Source organism: Antedon bifida, chromosome 1 (genome assembly GCF_963402885.1).
Source record: "Antedon bifida chromosome 1, ecAntBifi1.1, whole genome shotgun sequence".
In the NCBI taxonomy this organism is placed as follows: domain Eukaryota; kingdom Metazoa; phylum Echinodermata; class Crinoidea; order Comatulida; family Antedonidae; genus Antedon; species Antedon bifida.
The window spans coordinates 8157526-8175016 of record NC_136226.1 but is presented as its reverse complement, the minus strand read 5'-3'; the positions used below and the strand labels follow the sequence as shown (position 1 = coordinate 8175016).

Below are 17491 nucleotides of genomic sequence, written 5' to 3'. Positions count from 1 at the left end.
ATTTCTTGAATGGCATGCTTAGCATGCAAATTAGATGTATTCTTTGCAAAAGATGCATTTTCAAAACTTGTCTACATTCAAGCTCTGCCTACAAACTATTTGGACAAAACAAGTGTGATGCGCCCAAATATGGTAGTGATATGACATCATCATGTCCATATATGGACTTTTTGTGTCAAACTAGTTTGATAGTGTAGACATAACTTTAGAATATGATAATAAATTATATAAAAATATTATTAACAAAAATTATTTTATATATTTCATATTACTATTGTTATTTGTCCCAATATACAATGAATAATAATAAATTAGTAACTCACTCTTTGCCAAAGAATTTTTTTTTGTATTTAATTGTCTAATATTTTTTGTTTTAATTATTTTATACCTTTTCACTGTTTTGTTTTTCTATATATTCAATTGTCTAATATTTTTTGTTTTAATTACTTTATACCTTTTCACTGTTTTGTTTTTCTATATATTCAATTGTCTAATATTTTTTGTTAAAATTATTTTATACCTTTGATTGTATCCTGTATATTATGCTGCATATATAATTGTTGTATACCCAGCTTAAATAAATTATTATTGATAAGTTTGTTTGATAATGTTCTCTTTCAGATTTCATGTAAAAACCAACGCATTCCTAGACCTACTTCCGTTTGACGTTCGTCTCCCTTGGTATCTAGTCAAGAGAACTCTACGATTAACTGTAACTATAATAATGCTCGTCTTTGCTGTTTTAACCTTGATTTTCACTATTTTGCCAATTGAATCTTGCCATGGCAGTATGGCCAGCATTCAACGTCCTGGACGCAGTTTTGGAGAGATTTTACATCAGTTTGTTGAACTTAAATACAAAGGAAAACCACCAGTATGAAGATAGTATATTTATATGGTAATATTACCCACCGATTTATGGTGCATGCAACTTAACTAAACCTGTAAATTAAAAGTGCTATATGGTACTCGTTTGATTAAGAGTCTTGTTCCAATAATTTTCCCCCTAAATTGGGTAAAAGTACCCATGAGTACCCACAAAAGTGCCTTGAAAGAGCCTACAATACACCTTCTATTGAGCTATAGAATTGTATTTAAGTTTCTCATAAACATAATATAATATTCAAAGTAATAAAGTAAAACCTCTATTAAAGGGACACCTTCTGGACCCAGTATAGTGTCTCCGTATTAGAGATGTCTCCTGAATAGAGGTTGGTCATAGTGTTAAAACATATATTGCCTTTATTTATCTATTTTACAAGTAAGTGTCCCTTTAATAGGTGTGTCCCCTGAATAGAGATGACCAAAGGAGGTGTTCCACTGCAATCATATGCATATGCATATGATACTTTATGTAAACTTGTTTCGTACGACAGCAATCCTTAAAAAAAGTTTACCAACAAGATGATTATTCAAGCGAGTATGATATATAATGTTAACATGACCACAACATATTTTATACTTCATACAGACCAAATGTTTATATTCCAAATGTATGTTCTTAAAATTATTCAATTAGCAATATTGTTCATAGCTGTGTACAGTATATACAATATATTTTCTTAAATAGAATTTATTTAATTATTTTGATTGTTATTTGATTTATAGTTGACTGCAAACTTTAGAATGTGTGAGATTGTAATGTTTTTTAATATAAATACAAAAAAAATCTATATAAAAATAACATTGTTTAATAACGTAATTGTTTCAACATATTGAAAATGCAAATTTCTTATCTTTAAAAAAAAATGCCTTGTCTGATTACTAAATTAATATTAAAAGTAGATATGATGCTAATGTTTATTCTAAATTCAGATTTATATGTATATTAAATTATAAATTCAAACTTAAATTAAATTATTATAATGGCCTAAAGGTATCTGGTATACCATATATTATAGTCTATTAATTGTGGCTGAGCGGAAATGAAAGTTTCTATATGTCATCTGTGTTTATTACCCTTTATTGGACAGATCTGAAAATATATTGTTTCTGTTTAACACGCTACTAGGCTGAACGTTTACCCTGAATGCTGATGAGAATACAGTACAAAACATTAAAAGGTGACAAACCCAGAAAGTACTACTGTTATACAATACTGTCAAATCTCAATAACAACCTCCTCTGTATTTGTGGTACAAATTTAGTTACAAACTATTGTTTGTGACTATAAGTTACTTGCACAAATAGTAATTTTTGACTGGGATATATGTTCACTGTAGTAGACAGTACACTATGCTCATCTCAATATTAAGTTATTTTGGGCAAATAATATGTAGGCCTACACAAATGAGAGATCTGTATAAAATGTGTCCAAGTGAAATATGCAAAGTATGTACTCCACGCTATTGAAACTTTTATCACAAATGGGTGCTAAACATAACATGCCACAATTTTTGCATTCTGTTATTTTATTATTACTATTTTTATGTATGTATGTATGTTATTTCTTGTGCATCAATACTTTATGTATTCTTGATACAAAAACCATAATTCCAAAAGTTTCTAACCTTCTTTATAGCAGAAGTGTTTATTTTTACATTCACTGCATACAGAAATTGCAGGGTGAAAACTAATATTGTAGAGTATTGACATTCATTCGAAGTTCTAGAATTTCTAGTTCCCGTCAAAATGCTAATAAATTTCAACGATTTTCATTACACTGGGGACAATATATAGAACCTTGTACAGAATAATATAACATATATTGATGATAGTTCGTAGACTCAAATCCTCAACGGAAAATATTAGTTATTTTTTAATCAGTCATGATATAGATATTCATACAAATATGAATATCAATCAATAGTCATAAACTAGTAAAAAGAAATCTATAATGGTTTTTTCTGATATGTTTCTTTAATAATTGTTATGTCAATCTGTACTTGTTGATCTAAACATTTTCTTGCACCAAACCATTTCAATTTCAATTTTCAATTTATTTCCACAATATAACATACATGATATAAATACACAATGATATAATATTAAACTAGTTTGTTAATAAATAAAATTGCATATAAATACAATACAAAGTAATACATAAGTCAGGAAGAATTTAAGTTTAAGTTCGACCAGATATAGAACAATTGTTACGTCACACTTTGTAATAATCGTCAGGTATTACAAAGTGTGACGTAACAAACCATGACTGACATGATATTTATTAATAAAGTATTATTTACATACAAAATTGATTCATTATTTATTATGGACAGCAAAGCAGTGTATTCGAGATAGTTTCAACTCCAAATTACGTAAATTTTGTTTGCAATATCGTATTTCGTAACGCCGGATTGTGTACGTTATCCTATTTCGTAACGTCACCGGTGCGTTTCGAGTTTCTCTTTTACCAAAGTCTTGTACGTAAAGACTAATTTTCATCAATTTCACACAATGTTACGTTATCGTATTTACGTAACGTACTTTCGCATAGTATCCTTTATCCTAATTTTTAACTTCACCGGTACGATACGTTATCTTTCGAACACTTTCTCTTTTACCAAAGCCATTGTGCGTAAAGACTCATTTTTATCCATTACCAATTTCACACAACGTTACGTTATCGTATTTACCGTAACGTACTTTCGCATAGTTTCTGTTATCCTATTTCGTAACGTCACCGGTACGATACGTTTATCTTTCGTAGGCCTGTTAGTTTCCGAACAATTTTTCTTTTACCAAGGCCAATACCAATTTCACTCAATTTTGTATCACGTTATCGTATAACGTAACGTAATTTCACATAGATTTCGTTATCTTATTTCGTATCGTTTAACTTTCCGTTTGGTAGAGACCACATAGAGATATTACTCTATATATCTCTATGGGTAGACCTGTATTAAGCTTACGAAAGGGTTTTTTTTATAAGCCGCTGTGCATAAACACTCATTTTTCATCAATTACCATAATGTTCTGTCATCTCATAATGATAGATAATAAGTCTTAGTTATTGAAAATGAAACTGGTGTTCTAGAAATGTTAATGAAGATAAATGCATAATGTTTTGATAGACTTCTGGTTGATTACATCAGCTTTATGTTAGTCTTCCTAATCTATTGAAAATATCGCGATGCTCTAAATAATATGAATTTTAGATGAATACGATATTTGGCCAATATCCCCGTGTTCATTAGTTATTACTGAAGCATTGGTCGAGTTTAAATTTATGTGTACGCATACAGACAAATATTGGATTACAATATGTCTTTAGTAAGTTTAAGATTAAAAGTGCAAACAAGTGCAAATTGATGACCATTGAAGCGGGTCGTTGTCAGAGTTCCATTACATTAAAAGAAAACAATACATCTTCAATTTTGTGAACATCATTTTCCTTTAACAAAACCCATTCATTTTCGTAAGTTTAATTGCGTGTCGTTGTGATATATGTATAATATAGGCCACGCCTTATATCAAATTCATTCCAAAAATATTTATTTTATTAATAATATTATTTAATACAATAATCTATTTTTATATAAAATGCATTCGTCTAATTATTTTGTTTAAAGAAAAATAATATTCTGTTTATATATGATGTAAAGTTACGAAGTGTGAAAGTTGTATGTGTGCGTTATTAATAATAATATAGTAAGGTACCAACAGAATCGTTAATTAGTTGGGGCTAAAGGAAGTGAATATAATAGGCACCGGCGATCGTACATATAGACAATTTAAATTACACCCACGGTTGACCGTGCCTATAGTCTCATCCGGTGCTAAAAATGGAATTGACCGAGTTTTGTAGAGTTGAAACAAAATTACAGATTAATTAATGCACTGTATAATGAAACATTTTAATAATTATCACAGTAGGCCTATTTCCACTTAATAATAATTAATAAATTATTTTTCTATGATTACAGCAAATAATAAAGTTACGATATGAATGTGTATTAATATTGTTAATCGTGTGTTTTTCTTCATGTCCATACAAATTTGAATTATAGATTTCATGTTTATAATTGTTTTATTATGTTATATGAAATAAAATTGATTAAGGAAACTTAATATGCATGTAACAAACGTTATTTGATTGCAAATAGTACACGAGTCTAGATGTAACGGTAGTACCTTTCTATTTGTTTTCATTTCCTTTTCCATTCTCACTACTGAGGACGATCAAAGCATATTGATCGAAACGTCGAGAAACTCAACAGTTCTTTTCAGAACTAGTATGCGTGGTGTACCGCAAACTTTATATCAACATTTTATTTCTGTTACTACGATAATATAACATTTGAGAAAATAAAGAAATGAGATACTATAAACCTATAGTATAAAATATAGTTTCATGAATGAGATGTTGTTACCTACTGCACGTGGGCGTGACGTGACAGGGATAATCCGAATATATAGAAATCAGCTTTTAATATAATGTGTATTGTATTAACTGAGACAATAATGTTTGTTTCTGGTTTTAAATCGACGTACTGGTAAATCCAAGTCATTGTCATAGATTGAATGTTATAGCGAACTTTTGCCCTTATCATCCAGAGAACACTGACGATGGCCTCCGGTAAAATGATTCATTCCTATTTCTGACATCCAACGATTTTGAGCAATGTATTCGTAGTACAGTATTGCATTGAACTGAACTAGGCCTATATAATAAAGGGGAAATTTCCCAGGAGAGGTTTCAGAATCGGACCAAGGTCCTTGTGCTTTTTACCTCAATTACTGTGATATAAGACGGCGTTATTAGTCCAGGCCGGAGAGCATTACACATTATTGGCGTTTGTATTAAAATCGTTATTGTTGAAATCTTAATGCGCAGTTAAAGCACTGGGGAAATAAGTTTTTGTAATTAGCTCTATGTATAGTTACGTTACGGAGAAGATAGCGTTCGGTTAGTATACCTACCTAAAGCGGTACTGTTGTATTTTGCTTTGATAATTTGTATTTTGATGACGTAGGCCTAGCATCGATTTTAGTACACCTCTCCTGGGCTGTGTTTTCTTACGTCATAGCGAGTTATTAATTCAAATGTACCGTAACTCTCTATTTCCTCCTTTTATTTGGAACACCTCTATTCAGGAACTGCTGGGTAGGTGTCCCTTAATAGGAGAAATGTGTATTAATATTGGTCAACATTGATGTAACATGAGTTTCAAACTATCTTTTCTTTGTATCATCACCTTTTAATTATCGACTTAACGCTCTATTTATTACAACAAATGAATCACCATCAGAGAGATGGTCTAAAGCTATGTCTACAATATCAAATAGTCTAACAAAAAAATGTGTGTGATGTTCCCAAATATGGTACAGATATGACATCATGTCCATATTTTGTTGTCATACAAAGTTTGAAAGTGTAGTCAGAGCTTTAAGGCGCTAAACATCAAAAGGCCAGCAAAAGACACATCAAACACGCACAACTGACAGGGAATGTGTTCTTGTAGTCGATTTTATGGCGACGGTCTACCTGTGTGAAAGGGATGCATGAGGGATTTAAAAAATAGTATGATCTATCAAAATATTAACTAATTAAAGCGATTGCTTAGAGGGATAGACATGTTAATAAGCTAATTCCTTCGTCATTGTTTCATGTTGTCTGTATTGAAGGCAATATTCGTTGCGGTGCTGACAGAAAACATTTGCATGTTGCGTATTGCAACCAACGTGCGCGATAACCAGAGATGGTGTTTGTACGTTACGGAGATACAGATATTGTACAAAGAAATTTTTTTTAAAGGGACGAAAATGAAATGACTCAATTAGTCATCGAATCGTTCTCTTCTCTCTACCTGTTTTTACGCCTCGGTCTTCTAACCGACACCAAACTTTCAAACATCAACCAGACCCGGTAAAAACTGTGAGAAGAATATATAGTTCATCCACGTGGAGACTTAAATTAGGAAATTCCGAGGTTAGATCATCATCTCACAATAGTATCGACAGACGAAATTAGTAGTACCGGCATCGGACATAAATTGACAATACCGTTACAAGACAAGGACGGCTTTTAATGCTTTAGTGAATTTAGCTGTCTCCCATGCCGCGCCGCGGATCTCCATAGAGAGGGCGAAACATGATTGGGGCTTTAATAAATTATACGGATCTAGCGATGTGTGATGAATTTATTATCACACTTGCATGAAGCCATGAGAAAATCAATGATCAAGGTACACCGGCTTGCCGATAAGAACCTAACAAGTAAATCACACACAATTCAGATATTGGCCGCCCATTATGAATAATTACCCGCGTATAAATGAATAATAGCAGAGGCCTTATATTAATAACTAGGTTTTATTTTATTTTCTGTTGCATGTTGATACGTACGGTATACTACATTATTATTTCTTATATCATATCCTAACACCACTTAATAAAATGCGTCCTCCGCGTTCATACATTGTTAAATGTTAAATGTTCGTATAAATTATACGAATAAGCAGGTCAAAAGTACCGACAACGTATTTATACCTCATGTACACACACTATACGTTACTTAACAGCATGCAGAAAGTTAGTTCTCAATAATAAACGTTGGCGGCGCACTACCTGGCATGTAAATAAAAATGTAAACAAACACGTTCAGTTTCAAAGGTGTCACAGCGGTAGATGGATGGAGATGGTGTGGAACTCGCTATGATATGATGTAAATAAAGAGGTAAGGAATTTGAAGGCCGATATCATCTACAGTAGAAAAACTAAAGAAACAAATATATTGTTGTAGATTTACTTGTGTGTGCATCTTTAGCACATACTCTAGAATTGCAAGGTGAGTCGATCGTACGTAGGGTACGGCGATAGCCTAAGCCTCCGGGGTTGTAAATTGATTTGGTTTGGCACTGCTGACCATGCACGAATGACCCACTTTGATACTTCAGCCACAGGCGGTATTTTGAATACCAATGGATTCCCGGGGTAGCTTATGTCATCTTATGTATTGTTTAGAAGTAAAGTTGCATACAGTTATATTGTGATTTGTTTTGTCTATTATTTAAATCTCGATTTTTATAAAGACAAGAGAATGTATGTAGGCTATGCTTCTCACTTTTGACTGACAGCTAAAATATACTACTATTAACTATCTAGTATTTGGTATCTATTTTTGACAGACCTATTTAAATAAAGAAAAGAATTTCTGATGCTACAGAATAAATTGCAACATTGTACCAATTATAGACAGTGATTTATCAGTGTTCATAAATATTTGCAACCACTTTGGTTTTTTTTTTTCAGATCTTAATTGTCATCAAGATGTTTTATTGCAAATTTGGTCATTGTGTGTTGCTTAATAATAAACATTGGTGAACACAGTGCAATTGGTCTGGAAAATTAGAAATCTTATTTTATCATTGACAGTTTGAGTGTCATATCTCTTAACAAGTATGGCGGTTCACAAGCGACCAAACATCATGCAAAATAATAACAATAACAACAACAATAATAATCGTGTTCATCGCAGAGGAACTAAGATAAAACCTCAAACCGTGTGCTGTAGTTCAAACGAAGTCCAGTCCAGTTTTTGCTTGCCAGATTGTTCTTTCACCGTCTACCAGTTTCTAGTGTTACTTGCCGCATTATTTTGTTACGTAAATAGTTTTAATGGAGGACTAGTTCACGATGATATCTTTGCGATAAAGAACAATGATGATGTGCGGCCATCCACTCCTTTAAGTAACATTTTTCACAATGATTTTTGGGGGAAGTCCATGCAAGATAATATGAGTCATAAGTCATATAGGCCACTTTGTACACTCACTTTCAGGTAATGTATTTTATTCTATTTATACTTCAAAAACATTTATCCTACAGTATGTTCACACAGGTGCAGATGGCTTATTGGTGTGCGATGTTGATAGCAAGGTCAAATTATAAACTACAGAAGAAGAAACAAGTGTATTCAGACACAGGGAAATGCTTATTGTTACAATGGAAGTTGTGTAGTACTTCTTCTGCATTGTACACTAAAACACTGCCAGTACAGACATACAATTTGTCAGTGTCTCTATCCGGTGTAGTAACTAATAGGGTCTAATAGTTTAACAGTAGTCAGGAATACTGTATCCACAGTTAACACATTTTATACCAAAAACCAACATTGTGTCATTGTTTAGTTGTGTTAAATAAATTGTTGGTGAGAGCACTAACTAACAGTATATTGATTATTAATATTTTGAAATGACACTATACAATAATGAAGTGTCTGAACTAGAACACATTTTCGTGAGAACACAACAACTATCAGTATCACAGGGAGATGTAAAATAATAATAATATTTTACATCTCCCTGGTATCAGTATGTCTGTTTTATCCTACAGTAATTTACATAGGTCTGGAACACAGATCTGTGGTTCACAATGTATCACTGCTGCATACCATTTAATACTGCGGGCTAGGGTATGGAATTTTGCAAACATTTGTGGGATTTGAATTGCTTTAACAATGGATCTTGTCTCTGAATTTAGCATAAGTTATGGGTGGGATTATCCTCAAACTGAAGATTTTCATGATATATGACAAATACAGTAAGAACTGTAATTGTAGTTAAACTGCACTACTCCACCACCAGTAATATCCTAATTTTCACCTCGGTGAACCAGTTCCGAACAAACCCTGCTGTATAACAGTAGATCTTCTTAACTTATCCAAAATGAAAATGCAACCAAAATCAAACAATTTTATCTGTTTTTTTTTCCAAAATGAAAATAAATATCTTGTCTGATTATCAGGAAGTCAAGGTGTGAGACGATTTCTATCAGAGTGTGAAAACTCTAGTAACGTGACAGTTATGATCATATCTCCAATCATAGATTTTCTTCTACTGTAAATCGATTTGGTTAAGAATGTTGTATTTTTAGATAAATGTACCATAAATTGAGATTTGATTTTAAATTATATTCATTATTAAATCATTATCTAATTTTAAAGAAATATGGTATTTTGATATAAAACAAATTCCATAAGCATTTTCTTTAATATCAAACAAAATAGTTCTTTTAAAAGGAGATATAGATGTAGATTAAACATTTTAAACTTTAAAAATTATGTTTTTTGATTCTTTAAAATATTAATAATCAACACCATAGTTATCTCCAATAACTAAATACAATATATAAATATTCTTTCTTTCCATTAAAAATATAATGTGTCTATAATCTATTTAAAAAAGCTAAAATCTATGAGCTACCTAGAAGAATATTAATTTTGTAGTTCAATACAAATCCAATTAAATATCTGTAGAACCTAAATGCTTTTGACACTTAAAAATGGATTTATTTTACTATTAAATTACAATTTCTTTGTTATAAAATTCATACCATTTATCATCAGTCTTTTGTATAATGGAATGCTTTTAACAATTTTAAACTAGCTATTCTTTTTTACTGTAACCATGAGAATAAGATTTCTCTGTGCGTATGTTCTATTTTTCCTTTACCCAATATCGCATACTACATAGAAAGAACTCAACTACTGTAAGAAACTTTGTAGGATGATGCTCACTGATGACAATTTGGTTGCTGGTGGGAATACCTGATTTATAGAGGTGCTCAACGGATTTTCTTTTTTTCGTAGAGAGATGATTATTTTCGGTTTATCCAGTAAACGACACTCATAGACTACCAACACCGCTGTTGGTTTGTGTAATTTACTGTTTCAAATGTGGCTACATTCAAAACAAACATTGACTACTACCAGGATTTTATTGAAACCTGATTTTTTTGTCGTTGGAAGACAATAATCCTTCTTTGAACCATGCCCCTTCACCCAGTAAATATGTTCTACCCACCATCAAATCAAATGGACCTACTACACTCATATCATGACACAAACTACTTCACGACGCTATCTCTACACAGTACACATTATTTACACTAGCTTTGTGTGAATTATGTCTAACACGCTCTCTGTGTTGAACATAGATAAATTCTATAACCCTTCAAGTACATATCAAATCAAGAATGTATTTGATTTGTATTCTTGTCATGTAAACAGCATTAAGCTCGTTTTTCGTTTAGACACTTCAACATTTATCAATAAACGTTTGATAATTAGATAATAGCTATCGATATATAAAAGCACTTTGTTGAATGTTCTTTATTCATGGTACTGTGTTTGTGAAGATATTTTTAATCAAGGCACATCATGAGATTTTAAATGTCAGATTTTAGGTCTAGAAGAAAATAAGTAATGTAATACTTTCTTAAATATTAAGAACAATTTTAAGGAATTTAAATGAGTAAATGTTTACTGTTACACGTTTAATGAAATGATATTTGGTAGAGGCAGGAGAGGATGGTGAGACTTTATAAATAACTTTAAAAATGCACCAAAAAAATGTTTCAACCAATAGAATTATTGCACCATCATTACATTGGAAGTGCTCAAATCATCCTAATTTTCCCTAAAAAATATTTATTGACATGACACCCATAAAAAGTAATGTTAAATTAATTTGTTTAATGTTTTTTTAAAGATTTGAACATACTGTACTATTATTGTACTGTATATACTGTATGTGGTACAAATATTTTTATACCATAATATTCTAAATTTGTATACAGTATATGGGATTCAAATTTTAAAAATCTGTTTACTGTCTTGGAGTCACACTCATACTATATAATATTCCATATTAATTCAAATTTGAAAAACCCATGATTATTATAAAACAACAATGCTTAAAAAAGTGATTGTCGGTTCAAGATAATTTATTAATTCATTTTCAGCGGACAATACAATATTAAATCTATGCAAGCCTGAGTCGGTGAAGCTGTAATCAGTCATTCTATTTATAAAGGATTTGATTTTTAAAAATCGGCCGTTGATTTCTCTATAGCAGTGATACTACTTATTATCAACACCATCTGTCTGTCTTATTAAGCGTTATTACTTTAATCAGTAATAGTCACATTACAGTGAAACGTAAAGCTGTAGGATTCTAATATTGTTATACTATATTTCTGTTTAATTATCTATTTTTTATATATATATTTATTCAAAGCAAATAACAATATCTCTATATTATTTTCTTTAAAGACTAGAAACCACTGACTAAAGTAAAACTGGTGCATCTATTAGAAAATTTCTCCTTCTATTAGAAAATTTCTCCTTCTATTAGAAAATTTCTCCTTCTATTAGAAAATGTTGTTGTTTAGAATGTTCTCCCATACAACTCTCAAAGCAAACCGATATACAGTAGTAGAAACCACTGACTTATATAAAACTTGTGCATCTATATAGAAAATGTCTTCTTTATACTGTAGTTCTGATTGGAGGAGGTTTGCACAGAGGTTTTGGGTGTTAGCTCAGTTTTAAAACTTTAGCAATGCCCTTATTTCTTTGTTTTTTCGTTGTTTAGACTGTTCTCCCAGAGCTCAAAACAACACCATACATTACACAAAACCTATTCCTTTCTTTCATATTTTAGAAATCCATTTGTGTTTTCTCATATGATACTAATTTACATTTGAAGCTGACTAACACCTGTTTATAACAATTTTGTAAGAACATCAAACAAAAGAATTTAAAATTAACCATGTGAAAAATAAATTTTATATTCATACATTTATTTATTCATAGAAATTTGGCTTATGGTTTTACAGCATTTGTCTCATTGCATGTTGTCATGTAAAGGGCAACCTAAAATGCCTATGGTTTAATGTCACTTGCCACCAATGTTATTGTTATTATGCATATTTCAGTCATTCTTGTTATATTTTTACATGTTTGCAGCTGTCTATATCATTAATTTTTATTGTTGAAGAATAAATATTTATGTCTAGCCGAGTTTATATAATCCATTAATTTCTATTGTAATGTAGAATAAGTATAGTGCTTTGATTAACATTGTTTTATGGATTCAAATAAGCAATTTAAAGGTCTGTCTACACTATCAAATTATTTTGACAAAACAAGTGTGGTGTGCCAAAATATGGTAGTGATATACCCAAATATCGTAGTGATATGACATCATCATGTCCATATATGGGTACATCACATTTTTTGTCACATAAAGTTTGATAGTGTAGACAGAGCTTAAGATGTGTCTCCTATTGTGTCCTCAGATTAGTCCCTATAATTCTTTATTTCTTCCAGCTAAGCATGCTGGCTGAAATAGCACAGTGCATGCCTAATAGTTTGTGCAGGTTCTGGTACTAAGGTGCCTTTGAGGAAATCTCATACGTACACAGTACTGCGTCAGATGCGATTAATTTCTCACAAAAAATGTCAACTGTGCACAGTAATGACAAAATATACCGAGTGCTAAAAACTTCTTGTGCGTATAATTTTAGGACATTGTGCACCCTGTTTTACTGAGCAAGTTCCTGACCCTGGAACTCTCATGTGTGCCATGTTTTATGTCACATGAAGCATTAAATTATTTCGTTACACTCGTAGGCATGCAGTTTTTTAATTCTCTTTTTGTAGGCCTATGCACTACTAAAATAAAACTTATTATAATATGTCTAATTCCATTTTTCAACTCAAGACCTATGTTCTATTCTTCATAACAAAGTTCACCAGTGGCAACAGCTTTGTGTGACAGCTTCTCTTAACCCTAAGGGTATTTGAGACCAGCCTGCTCTACTGTGTGTATGAAGGAATTCAAAGGATGTCAAATACTGTACATCAAATAGGCCTAATAGATTTTAAATTGTTACTGTAAAGCAAGTATAATACAAACCGTTTTTCATTTTCATGTGGACTTACAACTTTGATTTAAATTAGTCCTACTCTGCCCCTTATCTTTTATTCTCAGATGTATCTATGTCACATAATTTAACAACATATCTCTTGGTACCATCTTAAAAGACTACCCCCTAAATTAGCTTAGTTTATTATATCCCTCCTATTTCTGCCATGTTGCACACTACTGTATGTTTTAAAAAGTAGAGTGTGGTTGAGGCAAGGTGCCCTCTGTAAACAGTATCCACATAATCGGCAAAAGGTTCAAGGCTCTCTTAGTTCTGATGGTAGAACAAGTCTTCTTTGATAAAGACTTACAGTATTACTGGAGACTCCAGTGTACACATCTGGTACATCTTTCAAAAGAGGAGTATGTAAAAAATGTCTGCAAAAAGCTGAACGTGCAACAGAACTATTTAATAGAACTATAGTATCGTGCATTAGATTTAATAATGAACAGCACATGATATGAAATTAGCCAATCAAATGACAGGGATACACTCAGATGTGTCATTAGAACAGTAATTATGACATTGTACAGTATTGCAGGCTGGATCTATTGTATTCTAGCCAGCCAATAAAAAGAATGTATCAAAAGTTCTTAAAAAGCTATACAACTTTTCATAAAAATAAAGATAATAAAATTATTGATTTAATATTCCACATGTTTTGTTAAATAAAAACAATAAGGCATTCATAAAAAGAAGTTAAAAAGATAATACATGGGAAAATCAATATTAAAGCAATCCTCTCTTTTAAACATCTATTATAAAGCATGTAGTAGAAATCAATAATAGATAAAAAGTACAAAATTACATGTGAATCCTTCGTGCTTTTATAGTATTTTCAATATTAATTAAATCTATTGTTATGCGTAGTACACAGTAAGTAAACACATAAAGATATACCAACCATGAACATATTGTATTATTTTATGACTATTATTCATTTAGTGTGCTATAGAAATGCCTGCTTTTGTGTTGGATTACAAAAAGGAAGCAAAATAGAAAAACAACAAAAGAAAGAGTAATTTAATGTTGAAAAGAAAGATGATACTATATTTCTATGAAAAATTCACGAGTAACCAATATTTCAGAAATTTATTTTATACTTTTTTTATTTCATTAAGTATTTCACTTCGATTTTCTAATACTATATACTGTGGTTAGATATTTTAAAACTGTATGGTACATAAGTATTAATATATTATTTTTATGGTTGAATAAGTGAATTTTCATATTTTACAGTGAATCTGTACAATTGTTAGAAGGAGATCACCTGATTGTGATTGTCATTCGATTTCTTTGGTGTTCTGAATAGCAGTTTTATTGATTGCCTAACTTACCTGGATAAACCAACAAATGCCATATTCTCCTCGAAGAGCGAGATATACTCGAACAGTAAAAAATACATTGAACACCCCTCTCCATAAGCCTCTAAACAAACCATATACCCACTTTCATGCTTTTGGGTTTCTTGCAGTTACACTTTAGTGAATCCTGCTTTACAATATGCCTGGATATTGTACACATTGCCCACTAGGTGACTTTCAGGTACTACTAGTCTAAGCAAGACAATCTAACAACATGTTGCTGAGCTCAAATACCATACATCAAATAGGCCTAATAGATTTTAAATTGTTACTGTAAAGCAAGTGTAATACAAACCGTTTTTCATTTTCATATGGAATTACAACTTGGATTTAAATTAGTCCTACTCTGCCCCTTATCTTTTATTCTCAGATGTATCTATATCACATAATTTAACAACATATCTCTTGATACTATAATTCTAGAAAGACTACCCCCTAAATTAGCTTAAATTATTATATTTCTCCTACACATTACAGACTACTGTATATTTTGAATTATATCTGAAAATCAAAGGGTTTATCTATGGCTGGGACACAACCAGTTCCATGCCCCGTAATAGACACTGCATGCCGCGGAGAGTATAGTACAGGACTGTTGTTATTTGCCGCAGCAGACATAAGATCAAAAGACTATCTTGGCAAGGCGAGCTCAGTGTCCTATTGTTAGATTGCCTTGGTTTAAACCTAATCAAAATTGGGACATACTTACTGTAGTAGCTAGGTGATAACTATATGTACTGTATTGTATTATTTTCGGAAATATATTGTGTAACATCTGTGGTTCAAATTACCATTAGGTATTCCTATTGAAATCAATATGAGAAAGCTGAAACTACTGTGGAAATGGCAATCCCCTAGGCTCCAGCTCAGATTACAAACCGAATTATAAACTTTTTAATATTTTATGATCACTGAGCTCATCATTATTCATTAGAGTGATAGTAGTGTAATGTGCTTTGTATATTGAAGTAGGATATTCACAGCAAATAGTCCTTGATTCACACTGTCTGGCCTACATGTGTGAATAAAGCTATATATATGTGTGAAACATTGTTTAAACCTCCCACCCAGTTGATAGCCACAGGGATAGACAACCTATCATATACCAATGTGAGTCTGGGACCAGCATGGTGAAAACGTTCCACGGGTGAGCGCTTCTAGAGATTACAAAGTCAAATGATCCTATAGTCATTATGGCCTACGTTCACTGGCATGTTAATGTAAATGTCCACTTAATCTAAACGTTGATATATCTGTCGACGAGTAACAGTCGACTACGACCTATGTGGACGTGAAGTGAACTTCGTTCACGTTCACTCAATTCTAAAAGTCTCTATTTTCAGGCACTTAGTTCACACTCTAACCTTTATATAAACTCTATTTTAATATTGCAAACTTTAATACTCCGGGCCTTTTCATGAACTTGCTTTTTACAACCAGAATTACAGGGTTACAATGTTATTTACTATACCATGTATGTATGTATGTATGTATGTATGTATATGTTTTTAGCTCTTCATCCTAACACGTACTATATTCGGATTTAAAACAGAAACAATAAAGTTCTTCTTCACTCAGGCATGCATTTTCAATTTAAGATTTAATTCTCTGTCTATAACTTTCATTACAAATAACTTATAACACCTATCAATTTATTCTCGAACGTGTCTTGCATACTACAATAATGTGTGTAAAAAAAATTCTAAATTTGTTATTGCAATAATGGGGTTAATGTATGTATGCATGAATGTATTTGTACATTAAATTAATTTCAAGAATTAAAAGAAAAAATCTCATTATCTCATACAAACACCATTGGCTATGTGGGCACGCTCTTTTTAATGGAATTAAAATATAGTCAGTCTCGTGGCTTAGCTTTCAAATGCAAAAATACACTAGTTATCTAAAATATCTAATATTCGTCCTGTAATATGGTGGGAAGTAAGTGTTGTATCGTAGGTGCATGTTTTATGGGAGTTAACTACACTAAATGTAAGAGAGTAACTGATCACACAAGTACTTTCGGTTGTAACTTGGATATTATTTGGATTAAAGCCAATCAGTTCTATGCATGCATAATTATCTGTGTGTGAACACAGCTAGTCAATAATTTTTTTAATTTGTTATTGAATTAAATTGTTGTTTAATTGTTAAAGTGTACTTCAAACATGAATGCCATCATCTTTAGCCTGGTACTGAACATGCTGTTTCCAAAATCAATCAGTTCCTACTGTTGGTACTGTACTAGCATAGTTCAAGTTTCCAGACTTATTTCATGCTTTGAATTTCGGCCAACTTACAACTTCCCACATTTTTTGCATGTCAAGAGGATCATAACTTTCGCACTTTTTTCTTGTACAACCTGGTTTCATATATCTTACCTCATATATCATCCACACAACTACAGTAACACCTGCTTTGTACTATGTTTAAAGTACTGTCAAATGACAGTTTCTATGAGCAAATGGATTTAT

General features: G+C 31.6%; 2 protein-coding genes across 2 annotated transcripts in view; both read left to right on the top strand.

The window, feature by feature from the left end:
* LOC144848587 (uncharacterized) overlaps positions 1 to 5010 on the top strand; it is a 59383-nt gene extending 54373 nt beyond the window's left edge. Inside the window, exon 43 of the mRNA XM_078705424.1 lies at positions 622 to 5010. Within this exon, the coding sequence (XP_078561550.1) occupies positions 622 to 880 (259 nt within the window). The 3' untranslated portion in view covers positions 881 to 5010. The remainder of the gene's footprint in view (positions 1 to 621) is intronic.
* Positions 5011 to 7590: 2580 nt separating this feature from the next.
* Positions 7591 to 17491, top strand: part of LOC144853444 (protein O-mannosyl-transferase TMTC1-like) — a 46482-nt gene continuing 36581 nt past the window's right edge. The window contains exons 1-2 of the mRNA XM_078711143.1: positions 7591 to 7618; positions 8194 to 8722. Of these exons, the coding sequence (XP_078567269.1) occupies positions 8343 to 8722 (380 nt within the window). The 5' untranslated portion in view covers positions 7591 to 7618; positions 8194 to 8342. The remainder of the gene's footprint in view (positions 7619 to 8193; positions 8723 to 17491) is intronic.